The sequence below is a fragment of the Elephantulus edwardii genome, unplaced genomic scaffold (genome assembly GCF_000299155.1).
Source record: "Elephantulus edwardii isolate Elephantulus edwardi_28Jun2011 unplaced genomic scaffold, EleEdw1.0 scaffold00579, whole genome shotgun sequence".
NCBI classification, from domain to species: domain Eukaryota; kingdom Metazoa; phylum Chordata; class Mammalia; order Macroscelidea; family Macroscelididae; genus Elephantulus; species Elephantulus edwardii.
Window position 1 is genome coordinate 173,549 of NW_006400329.1, and position 13,133 is coordinate 186,681.

A 13,133-nucleotide genomic window follows, 5' to 3' on the forward strand; every position below is an offset into this window, starting at 1 on the left:
ATCTTAACCACTATCACCTATCAATACAAGGTTAGCAAATCAAATCCATGTTCTTTGGGAGAAAGACTTTGCAATCTGCTTCCATAAAGATTACAATCAAGAAAACCCTTTTGGGAGATTCTAACCTGCCACATGGGATCATTAAGTCAGGATTGAAAGACTTGTGTTACCGGTATTGTTGTCAATCGAAACTGTTGTAAATAGCGAAAAGGTCTATCTGAGGTTTAGAAGTCCTCATTCATTTCTATGTGTTGAAGGTAAAAATTCCCCAATTTAAAAATAGAAGCAATGTAATGTGAATATTTTAAACTATGTGATTTCTTGCTCATGTTAAATTTGGAAAAAGTAGAAATAAAGAGAATTGCAAAGACAACCTACTATAGTTGCTTGAGGTTTGGTTTTTTAAAAAATTATAGCAAACTGGTGATGTGTGCCCTCCTGGTTGGTCAGACATCTGCACAGAAGAACATTTAAGGAATTCCGATATTCATAATATTTTGAGCTGATTTTTATTTTAACATCTTTGTCATTTAACAATATTTTTAAAAAAACTCTGTTTCAGTGTGAAATGCTTGATGTTTCCAAAGTATTGCTCTACGTATTTCCTGGAAGAATGATATGAGAAATGTTTTCAAAAAATATTTAACAGACAAAGGGGCAGATGAAGAAATAAAAACAATTATCATTAAATTTAACATATCCTTTCTAGCAATTTACATGTGCAAATCGTAATTAATAATAAATGTCTATTTGGTGTACATAGTTTCATTAGTCAAACATAAAGCAAGACACAAATTTTACAGAGTTTAGATCATTTCACACAATGAAAATGATAACTCCATGTTACAGAAACATTTACATATATACTTTATTCAATAATGGCAATATACTTATAGCTGTAAGAAATGACAATACTTTTCAATTATTACATTTATTATAAACAACTCCAATTTAATTAGCTAAGAAAACAATGAACATGGTGACCATTATTTTAATTCAGAAAGACAATAATAATACAGGTGTATTTGTATGCATATGTATATATTTATATGTATTTATTATTGTACATGGAAATCGTCTTTGAAAGGGAGTAAGGTAGGCATATTGCCATGTATTTATGTTATCAGTGTGCCTTTTAGAACTAAACAGTTTGAAACTGTAGACTGCTAAGCATTAGAGGAAGCAGAGTTGTTCAATTAGTTCAAATAAATATGCCTTGGAAAGGGTGCAGCCAGAATGCTCTTTGGAGGCAAGAATGATGAGGTTTTGCCTCACATACTTTGGGCATGTTGCTAGGAAGGACATGTTGCTTGGAGAGGGACATGATGTTTGGAAGTGTGGAGGGTCAGCGAAGGAGAGGAAGACCCTCAAGCAGCTGGACTGACCCAAGGACTGCCTCAGTGGGCTTTAGTGTGTCAGGAATTATGAAGATTGCACAGGGTAGGACAGGTTTCAATCAACTGTTCATAAGGTCACTGTGAGTCGTACTTCATTTGATGGCACCTAACAACAGCAACAACAACAATGAACACTGGTTACCTCAAAAAAATTAACACGTTCCATTGCACAGTATATAAATTAGAAGACTGTAAATTTTAGGTCTATGTTTCTAAACTAAATTTGGGGAAATCCCTGAAGTGTGCAGGAGAAACCACAATTATGGCTCATCAGTAAATGTTTCACTGAGACCAGCCTCACAAGCTGTCTCTTTTCTCAGCAACCACAATGCTCTTATCATTGGACTTTCCTCTGGTCACTCCCTCCCCACTCCTTTACAACTGATTTCTCCTGAATAAACTACAAACGAAAATACATAATCCCGGTTCCTAGCCTGCCACCATTGGGGTGGGAAAACACAGATGGAGAATCATCGTTGAATAGACATGAAAATGCAATATCCTTGTGTTTTATTCTTGAGTGTTTTTTGATAATTTAAGATTATAATTCCTTTTTGTTACAACCAACATCTTTCTTGTTCTAAAAATTCTCAAAAAAAAGTACAGTAAAACACACATAATCTAAGCAAGACCTGAAGCAGTTAAAAACTCCACATTAGTTTTGTTTTGGAAAGAATAAAGCTAATTATGCTGTCCCTAATGTTACAAATGGAACAAAAAAAATCTGTAGGTTTCAATCCCATGATTTATGGTTTGAATGCGAATACAACACTAAAATAGCTATAATCTGGAACATTTTCAATAGTTTAGTAGACTGTCTTCTAAGAATCTAGCTTGATCAAAGTTTTCTTCTTCAGCTGTAAAGGGGGGAAAGACATAAAATGAAAATGTATCCTATATTTCAAAAGGAGAAAGTGTAAGATAATCAGAATCTCAGGAAATAAACATTCAGTCCTCAAGATATAACAATGTTGTGTTAACAAAACAAATTAAGTTAATTTACATAAGCTACTTCTGAAAGTCCAAGAAAGTTGGATCATGACTGATTTATTCCCTTATCGGTTTGGGACACAATATGGCATTTCACACATTAACATCTGTATTCTCATAAAAGATGAAACTGTGGCACGGTGTGTTTGGTAGAAATCTGAGAGGACTATGAGACATGCCTTAAATATCCACCATCAGACTTATCTTCTTGCATCAAGGTACTGTCTGTCTAGAAATTTCCTTCCTAAAGAAGAGGTCCAGATACATCTTCTATGATAAAGATGGCATAGCAACAGTTTTTCAAATACTCCCTTATTTGGTGAGCTCATGTTCCGAGGAGGGAGCTCTGGTGTGGCCTAGCAGTTAGGTATTGCACTGCCAACCCAAAGCATACAGTTCAAATCCACCAGCCGCTCCATGGGAGAAAGGTAGTCCTGTGAGGTTTGGAGGGTCAGCTATGAGTTGGTTTTGACTCAACAGTACAGAATAAGTATGAGGAAGATTTAAGATGAGATTGCAAAGCATGAGCTAAGGCAAAGACAGCTAAAGAAAGAGAAAACAGTAAATTGCCAGGACAAGTAAAGACAGAAGGATCTAGTAAAAAAGGACTAGAAATAGGAGGAGGCCAGAGGCAAATCCATCTCCTTTTCATTTTCTCCAATATCCTCATTGAATGAAAACACATTCCTTTAGTTACAATAGTTATATTTTAAATCAAACTGCAAACACATTTGGCACATTACAGGAAATAATCTTCTCTTTGAAAAAAAAATTTGATTTTTACAAACTTCTCCTTGGAGGTGAGGATTCTGAAGTTCCATGTCACATACTTTGGGAACATGGGCAAGAGGGACCAGTTCTTGAAAAAGGACATCACACTTAGAAGGGTGAGAAGGGACTGCACAGGAGGAAGTCCTGATGAAATAGATTGACATGGAAACTGGGGCAAAGGGTAAGGTGTGTCAGAGTCAGTGAGACTGGCCCAGGATAGGGCCAGCTTCAGAACTATTGTGGATAGGGTCATTATAAGTCGTGGGAAACTCGATGGTGCATAACTACAACAACAAGGCTTACAGAAAGGCTGGGTTTTCATTCATTCATTCATTGTTGTACATTTTCCATCCTCTCCCTCCTTCTCCCCCTCCCCTCTGGAACAAAAGGTGCATAATAAAATGACCTTCTCTTTAAAGGAAAGAGAAAAATACTCAACAAGAAAGGCATCCCTTTAAGAACTCAACTGAAATAAAAATCTACTATATAAAATAAGAGCATCTCAAATAATAGTCTAGGGACAAAAGAATTTAAATGTTACATTTCAAAGACACTAGAAGTTTTGTAAACCAAAACATTTAATTTAGACTAGTAAAATGTAAGTGCCTTCTCCCATTGCTGAGAAAAACCACCTAGAAAGCTTCAATAATTTGCACAGTCTTGGAAAGCCAATGATGCCGTTCTGCTTAGTTGTAGGGCCACTACGAATCAGAATGGACTCAGTTGCTGTAACCTGGGTTTAGCTCCAACACAATGCAATGAGTTAGACAATAGTCTGAGCACTTGTGAAGACCTTGTGCATTTGGATGGGGATGTGCTTATATGTGTGGGTAACAGGAATTATCCACATTTTATAGATGAAAAAGTGGAGGCTCAGGAATTAAGTAACTTGCCCATTATCATCTTCTTTCATCACATCATCTCTCTGATGAAATGCACAGGGAACACTTATTCATACCCATGTGAAGAACAAATTTCCTTCTTCTGGTCTTCATTCCTGGTCTACCATGTGTCTGCTACTTGATGGCAAGCAAACTACTTAATTAGGGTTTCTAAGGTTGTAATCTTTCCAGAAGCAGACCACCCCATCATTCTCTTACCAAGTTGTGAGCTCACTCGTTAACCACTTTGCCATCAGGGATCATTACATTATAGTAAATATTGTTGTTTTTATTGTAATATGCTATCCAGTCAACTACTTACAGAGAGTAATACCTCTGAACTCTTCTCTATTTTGAACCAATCTCACTGTCTCTGACACACCTGCCCCCATTGTCACAGCCACAGCGTCAATCCATCTCACCCAGAGTCTTCCTCTGCTGCACTAATCCTCCACCCTTCCAAGCATTAAGTCCTTCTCCAAGAACTGGTCCCTTCTGGCCTCATGCCCAAAGCTATGTGAGCTAGAGTTTAAAAATCCTGGCCTCAGGACAGACGTATTTGTTCTCTTGGAAGCCTGTGGTATGTTCAATACTCTTCTCCAACACCTGAATTCAAAGACATTACTTCTTCTTCTGCTATCCTTAGTGACTGTCCAACTCTCAGATGTATAGCAAGTAATAAGAAGACCATGGCCTTGATAAGGTTCACCCTAGTCTCTAGACTGACATCATTGCTCATTAGCATGCTAAAGAAGTCCCTGATGCCAGACTTTCTCAATGTAATTTGTCTTTTGATTTCCTGACTGCTGGTGCCACAAGTGTTGATTGTGGATCCAACTAAGATGAAACTCTTAACAACCTTAATCTCTTCTCCTCTATCATTATATTGCCAATAGTCCTGGTGGTCCTATTATTAACTCCTAGTAGTAGCCCTTGAAGGACTCCTGGTGGTGCTATGGGTAGAGCACTCTGCTGCAAACCAAAGGCGTTCGCACTAACCAGTTGCTCCAAAAGGAGAAAGATGAGGCAGTCAGTCGGCTTCCTTAAAGATTTACAGCCTCAAAAACCCTATTGGCCAATTCTACTCTTGTCTTACAAGGTTGCTATAAGTTGAAATCAGTATGATAGTAGTGAGTTGAAGACACTTATCCCAGAAACCGATCCTACATCTGGTTATTCCATTAGATTGTTGTTGTGTACCGTCAAGTAGGAACCAACCCATAACTGACCCTCCAGTAGATTTTCAGAGGCAGTAAATCACACGGCAGGAGACTGCTCATTTTTATCCTGCAGAGAAGCTGATGGATTCGAACTGTGTACGTTTGGGTTAGCAGTGCAACACATTACCACCAAGCCACCAAAGCTCCCTTTCCATTAAATTTCTTGCCTTATATTTTCACTTCAAAGTCATTCTCAGGATTGCTTTTGCTCAATCTGTTGTTTTCTCTGTGTGCCAAAGATTTCACCCCTAAAAGGCATAAACTCATAAACTTTCCTGAACGTCAGCTTTGTTCTGACTTCAAAAATACTTCTTGAGCATATGCTATTCACTACCACAAGTAATGTTTCCTATAAGCTTGAAGCTGAAGAGTGCTTTCAGTTCTTCACCTTCTATCTCAAATGCTCTGTCACAATACGATGCGTGTTTAGTGCTCACAGCAGTGGCAGGTCATTGGCCTGCATTTTCACTGCCAATCTCTATACTCTTTGCACAATTAAAAATCCAAATTATATTTGTACATATGGCCCCATTTCAATTTTTGAGAGGGATAGTTCCAGGTCGTGTATCATGCTTTATTGTATATACTTTGTTTCTCTCATAGCAACCCTTCCCATAGATATCATCATTCCATCTCATTGACGATGCTACTGAGGCTTGGTGTCGCCCAGCTAGTAAGTGAGTTGGGATTTGAATCCAAGTCTTTTTCATTTAGTTTAACTTGTGATTTTAATACTATATAATAGGGCAATTGTTTGTTTATGAAGATTACACTTAATCTTGGTATAGGCCAACTGTATATTGTTAATGAAAAGGACAGAGATTTAGAAACAGAATAGGTCAATGTTCAAGAGGATGAATCATTTGAAAACTTAAGTTAAAAAAATCTGCAATTTTATTTAGTTCAAATTTTAATAGCAAATAATTGGATTGAAGATTATTTAACCTCTTTGACCTCGGTTTCTTTAGTTAGAAAGTTGGACTTTGAGGATTTTTTCTTTATGTTTACAGTTTGTACAATAAGAAATATAAGTTACTGGAGGCTATTGGAATTGTGAAATTAACAAAAAATTCTCTAGCTTCATCAAAGAAATTTACTTTTATACTCTTGGGAATCACTTAGGTGATTATACTGTCGTTATACTAAATAATTCTGAATTTCTAGAGGGAGCTGTTAATTATTTCTTTTGAGTTTCAATAAATATATCCAACTTTGCTGCATTCCACACAGAATCCCAGAATTAAGCAAAGAAAGCATCTCTGTTTTAGATTTGAAAGAGGTCACTGTACAAGTACCTTCTTGTGCTTTCTGAAAGGAAGCCAATAACAGAGCTGCTGCCTCTGGAAGGATGAGTGGTTGGGCATCAGGGCTTCGTCTTTCTGGAGGAATGAAAAATGACTCACTTCAGCGTTTAGACCCATCAATTCTATTCCATAGTATGATATAATTCTAAAACAATCTAAGAAAAAGATTTTCAATCCCTAACCAAAGTTCCCTTCACAAGAGACTCCTTTTTAGAGACTGAAATATTTCATACTTAATCTGAAAATTATTTACAGTTGTTTATGTCATATTTTATGTGATACGGAACAGAATTTAAACAGTCTACTGGAAAGCATTTCATGAAAGCACGGCCATTTATAAAAAAGACCCAAAGAGAACTTTGCTCCCTTACAGCAACAAAATTTACTTCACAGCAGAACAGTGTCCTCTGCCTCTTACCTCCTCTCACATTCTTTTCAAAAGAGTTTAAGACAATGCTGTACATCCTTGCTCGCATGTTGTTAGCAGTTAGTGGGCTTCATGGTTCACAGAAAGATTTGACCTTTGAAGCATAAGATCTCTTTGGCTGGTTTTCATAACTACAACCCAAAGATTTTCTTCCTATATGCTTTATTCAGCAACTCAAAATCTTTCCATAGTGTCTGAACCGACTTACAGCTCCCCAGCCTGCAGGTTTCCAACATTGCAAATCGCTCTGCAGGAGACTGTGCATTTCCCTCCCCCCCCCCCCCCCCCCCCCCGGAGGATTCAGACCCACAGAGGCGTGGCCTTCGAATTAGCAACACAATTGTTTATGGACTGGGCCTCTAGTCGAACTCCCACTGATAATGTTGCAGCAACGCAGCAGCACCACAAGCCATCACTACCCGTGGTGGCTGCTCTTGAAAGTACCGTTAGTATTGGTCACATTTAATGAGGCCAATTGGCTGAAAGAGTCTCTACTAAGATACTCAGAATGGTTTCAGATCTAAAATGATAAAACACAAAGCATCTTCAGTCAACACAAATCTTGATTTTTTTTTTCATTTGAGGAAACTGAATTAGGGAAATAAATGCTACCCTATGAAGCATCCCTTTCTTCAAGTAATTAAATTTTCTTACAGTGTAATTAAATTCATCAAAATGTTAAGCTTTTGTTTTGGTATTTTTTCAGAGAAAGTCTGCTTTTTTGTTTTTAGCATTTCCCTCCTTAAATGTGTCTCGAAGTTATTTGTGATGTTGTTTTGAAATCCAGTGGTTTATCAAGGGAGGAGGGAAGCCCTCCACTGATCGCCCACCATAGGGAGCTCTTGTGTTAACTAGTGTTAAGAAGTTGCACTGCTTACACTAGGCACGTGGTTCGAATCCACCAGCTGTACCTTGGGAGAAGCGTGGCAAGCTCCACCTGTGCGATGCATCACCTCTGAAAAGCCACTGGAGGGTCTCAGGTGTGAGTCGATTCAGACTCCGTTATACACAACAACCAGTGGTGGCCTAGTCCCGAGAGGAGCTGTGCAGCTAACCTAAAGGTGGCACTTTTCTCGCGGCTTGAATTTGCCAGCGACGCCGCAGGAGTAAAACTGGCTGTCTTTTCCTGTGCTTCAGAAAACCACTGCAGGGTCAGCTATGAGATGACATAGCAATGCACTAACTGGAAGCCCAGGCATCTGCGCATCCTCGGCAGGAATGGAGGGAGTGGGCGGGGAAGAGGAACAGGAGGGGAACTGGGAAGAACGGAGTGCATGCACTCAGCCGCCAGAGGGCGGCCGTGCAGAGCGGCGGCGACCCGCTCGGGGCTGCAACCGCGCTCCGGAAGCAGTGCGGGGCGGAGCGCGCTGCTCGCTCGGGAGCCCGAGGTCCTGCAGCCCTCCAAGTAGAGCTCGCCCCGTAGGGCATCTTCTCAGGGAGGTCCCAGCAGACACGTTCGAGTGGGCCTCCCCCTCCATCCCTTGTCACTCACCCAGTGGCGGCCGGTCTGAGAGGTCTTTCCTCTGGCTCTGGTCGGAGATAAAGCTGCGCCCCTCTGCAAAGGCGAGACAGGGGCTCAGGACCCGTCCCGCGGCTATCAGGGTTTGCACATGGCCGCCTGGCACGCAGGCCCCCAGGCAGTGGCGGTGAGTTGCCTGGCTGAGCCTCAGAAGAGACTAGGAAGCAAACCCGGCACACCTTGCCTCGTGCGCTCTCGGAAGTGCAAAAATATTTGGAACTTACGTGCACCCTTCAGGTAGAGGATAGCTTGTGGTGTCCAGTTTCTTCTCTCCAAAAGTCTCTGCAACCCCGAGAAGAGCAAGTAATTAGAAATTACGACCCAGCCCCCTACAGGAAAAATTAGAAGCAAAAGGGTGGATACAGTCTATTTTCAGAACTCTTTTTGCATTTGGTTACCTGTGGAGCGCTGTTAGAATTTCCCATGAGAGAAAAAATCAGGAAAAGAGCCAGGGTTGTTGGAGCCAGACTTCGAAGCCCCTGCAAAGAAAGTGTAACTAAAGGGACGAGGGTCAGCTCTGTGTCTACAGGCTATTCTACTTCCTTACCTGATGATAATTAGAAACCTTTTTGAGAAGGCGTTTCTCCAGTGCACTTTCTAGAAAAGCCACAAACACTATTTTTAAAAGTTTTTGGAGATTCTTTTCGTTCCCTCAAATGAGAAACGAATGGATTTAGTGACTTTTAAAAATAACTTTTAAAGGAAGTTTTAAAAATAATGTTTTATAATGTAATCAAATTATTCCTTTTTAAAGGCATTGTCTTTAAATGTCCATTAGCGTTTTAAAAAGATTAAGCATAAAATAACAAGTCTGTATGTATGGCTCTCAAGTAAAACTAATCTCTACTTACCTTCATGCCTGCTCCTTTTGAGAACTGCAGTAACTGTTTAAGCTGTGAGTTTTCTAATCCTGTTCCGAAATTGGGGCTTTTAAAATCTTTGTGTTAAAGACCCCTCCCGGGCTGCGCGGGAGTTCAGAGTCCACAGAGACGTCCTGTCATCGTTTGGCATTGAGAAGATTTGATAACTTCTCCAGGGAGATTCATTGCAGGAAGTAGAATGATGATTTATAGGTGAACATAATTTGTTTAGACACTGACCACCTCCTCAGGAGACATTCTGAATATAGCAGCACCCTGATAGATGCTTTCCCATTAGATTCCTCATTAAACACCTGCTAAAACAATTATTGTTGTTGATCAATAATCTCAGGCAGAATCAAAAGTAAATGCAAAAGAATGGCGATGTCTGAACAACACGAGGGACCTGTTTAATGTCATGAGCCATAATACATTGTGATGATGGTTGAAGTGGCAAAGGTTGTGTTTACCACTATATTCGCTGTAACAAAGAATGCCAACAAAATAAATTAATAAAGAAAACTTGTCTGCTCTCAACTGCTGCTGATGGCTAAAGATGAGTCACTCTTACAGAAACAAAAAGGTTAGAGAATCTCAATGGAATTTGAGATCAATCATTCACATGTTTATTCCATTATTTAATATATTCATTGAATGTCTAGTGTCAGAGATTCCCCCTTTTATCTGATTGGACATACCATCAACTAGAAAACACGGTTTCTGCTTTTATCAAGCTTACTGTCTAGTTAGGAAAGAAATATTCTTGAACTAGTAAACAAGTGAAAGTGAGTTATAGAATGTTTTAAATCTAAAATAAAAGTAAGCAAGATGGCATGACAGAGTCAGAAGTGGGATACTTTAGTCATTGTATAATATGAACTTGGAAAAAAAAAGTTATACAAGTGTTCAGGTCTTTCGTTCATAGGGTCACTATAAGTTGTCTACAATTTGGTGGCACTTACAAACAACAACAATAAAAATTGAGTGGTTTCTGTAAAGAGTGTTTGGAGATAACTTTATTAATTGTAGAGAAAAGTTATCTCATATAGTGAGTGCTAGAATATGAGATTTTCAGATTGGATGATACTCAAAACGAACTGCGGAAGAGTCATCTTCATAAGTATAGTGATTTTAGTGATGTGAGTAAAGTAAAATTTTTAGGAAAAAAAATTGAGTGGAATCTTAAAGAATAAGTTGGAAACAAAAAGAGTATAAAGTACCTGGAATGGCAGAAGATAAAGCCTTGAGACAGCAGGTATTTGGATTGATTGACAAATACATAGGAGGCTAATTGAGAGCCCAAATTATATGGCAATAAGCTCAACTCCTTACTGTGGAGTGGGAACCAACTCATAGCTGACGCTTCAGTGGATTTTTCAGAGGCAATAAATCACACAGAGGAGATTGCCCATCTTTCTCTCTCAGAACAGTTAGTTGAACTTACTGTCTTTTGGTTAGCAATGCAGTTCCCTAAACCTAAGGCACCAGTGCTCTTTTGTATGGTGATAAGGGCTTTAAAATTGGGTGGAGAGGAAAAAGATGCCAATTGACAAGGGAATATGGTTATAAGGAAAGGGTAGTAATGTCTTTAGACTTGAGTGATACTTCTCGTTGTGTACTGTCAAGGTGGAGCCAATCCATAGCTGACTCTGCAGCAGCTTTTCGGAGGCAACTTAATCACATGAGAAGAGATTGCCAATCTTTCTCCCACAGAGCAGCTGGTGGATTTGAACTGTGCTTCTGGGATTGCAGCATAACTCCTTACTACTAAGCCACCAGAGCTCTCTAGATACTAGAAAGAAAGAAAAAAGTATATTGATCTGGAATCAGAACTGACTCATAGCATGAGTTTTGGAGGGTGTAAATCACACAGGAGGAGACTGTCCACCTTTCTCACATGGGATCCCTTATGGATTAGAGTTGCCATAAAGACAAGGCTTTTGGGTTATCAGCAAAACTCCCTATGGACTATTGTAAACTATTTTGGGAGTAGAAAAAGACATGATTAGGTAAACGAAATCAAAGAATATGAAAGAAACATAAAGGGTGACTGATAGTTCTTGTTTCAAAATTGGGTGAAAATGAAGCCATTAATGAAACTGGTGAGCCTTCATGAAGAACCATTGTTGTTGTTGTTGTTGTTGTTATGTGCCATCGAGTTGCCTGTGACTCATAGTAAACCTTAGTACAACAATTCTGAACCCTGCCCCGTCCTGAGCCAGTCTCACTAATTCTGACACATCAACCCCCATTGCCCCAGTTACTATATCAATCCATCTCATGAGAGTCTTCCTCTCCTGTGCTGTCCCTCCACCCTTCCAAGCATGGTGTACTCCAATGACCAGTTTCTTCTGGCCACATGGCCAAAATATGTGAGACAGAGCTTCAAAATCCTAGCCTCCAAGGATAAATTTTATTTCACCCTCTCCAAGACAGACCTATTTGTTTTCCTGGCAGTCCATGATATATACAAAACTCTCTCCAGCACCACAATTCAAAGGCATTGATTATTCTTCTGTCATCCTTAGTTATTGTCCAGCTCTCTGATGCATAGCAAGTAATTGGAAAGACCATGGCCTGAATCAGACACACCTTACTCCTCAAACTGGCTCCAACTTCAAGTAGTTGAATTCTGGAAGATAAATTTTTTTTTTTTATTATAAGAAAGCTGGGTGTAAACTGTTCGTTTTTTATTTGGTTGACAACCAAGTGTAAGCTGATTGGCTGTTTGTGATTTCATTATCAATCAGCTGTTGGCTAGAAACCTCTATTTTAAATATTCAGGACCTGAGGAGAACATTGTTCTAAGTTGTACAGCACTTGTCTGTCAGTTCACTGTACTGTGATAACTTTGGGTTGCTGTGAGACTGAAATCTGTGCCACTAGTGTGTCAAATGCCATTTAGGTTACATTTGAAGCAAGATTGGTCATGCACTTCTGAAATAACAAGCCTCTGAACAATAGAGGGATATAATATTAGAGGTAAAGCCCAGATTAGAAGTCACTCAAAATGAGGAGAAACAGCTACAAGCGTCCTTTAATAATTTTTTTGTGAAATGTGTGAAGAGTGAATGTAAGAAACCAGGAAGTTGTAAAAAATGAAACAGAATGCATGAAAATCATTCTAGGTATTAGTGAACTGAAACTGACTAGCATGAGTCACTTAAATTTAGACAACTATACGATCTATTATTATACAGGGAGTGCAAAACTGAGGAAGAATGGTGTTGCATTCATAGTGAAAAAGAGAACTTCAAGAACTATCTTAAAGAACCATGTTTCAGTGATAGGATATTATCCATACATATATACAATCAAGACCTGTTAATACAACTACTATTCAAGTATATGCACCAACAACTAATGTCAAAGAACAGGCAACTGAGGATTTCAGCCGACTTTAGTGACCTGAAATTGACCAAATATGCAATCAAGATCTGTTAATGATTATTGGTGATGAGAATGCAAAATAATGAAGAAAGGATGGTAGTTAGAAAGTTCAGTCTTGGTGACAGAAATAGCACTGGACTTTAAATAACTGAATTTTTTGTGTTCAATGATTTATTCATCATAAATATCTTATAAAACACAATCTATGGCTTTACACACGGTTTCCACTTGTTGGACTGAACAGGAATTATATTGACTACATCTGTGTACAGATGTTGCCCTGGATGTGCTCACCAAGTTGTGCCAAGAAATATGGAGAACAACCACTTGGCCAACTGACTGAAAGAGATCTATATTTGTTCCCATTCCAAAGA

The 13,133-nt window shown here is 39.1% G+C and overlaps 1 protein-coding gene across 1 annotated transcript; it reads right to left on the reverse strand.

Annotated features, from left to right (window-relative positions):
- Positions 1–2,195: 2,195 nt before the first annotated feature.
- Positions 2,196–9,366, reverse strand: LOC102853739 (chromosome unknown open reading frame, human C12orf39). The gene is made up of 6 exons (XM_006903353.1): positions 9,361–9,366; positions 8,908–8,988; positions 8,734–8,791; positions 8,483–8,545; positions 6,555–6,638; positions 2,196–2,254 (listed from the first exon to the last, which is right to left on the reverse strand). The coding sequence occupies exons 1-6, from the start codon at positions 9,364–9,366 to the stop codon at positions 2,196–2,198; spliced, it is 351 nt and encodes a 116-aa protein (XP_006903415.1).
- Positions 9,367–13,133: the final 3,767 nt, after the last annotated feature.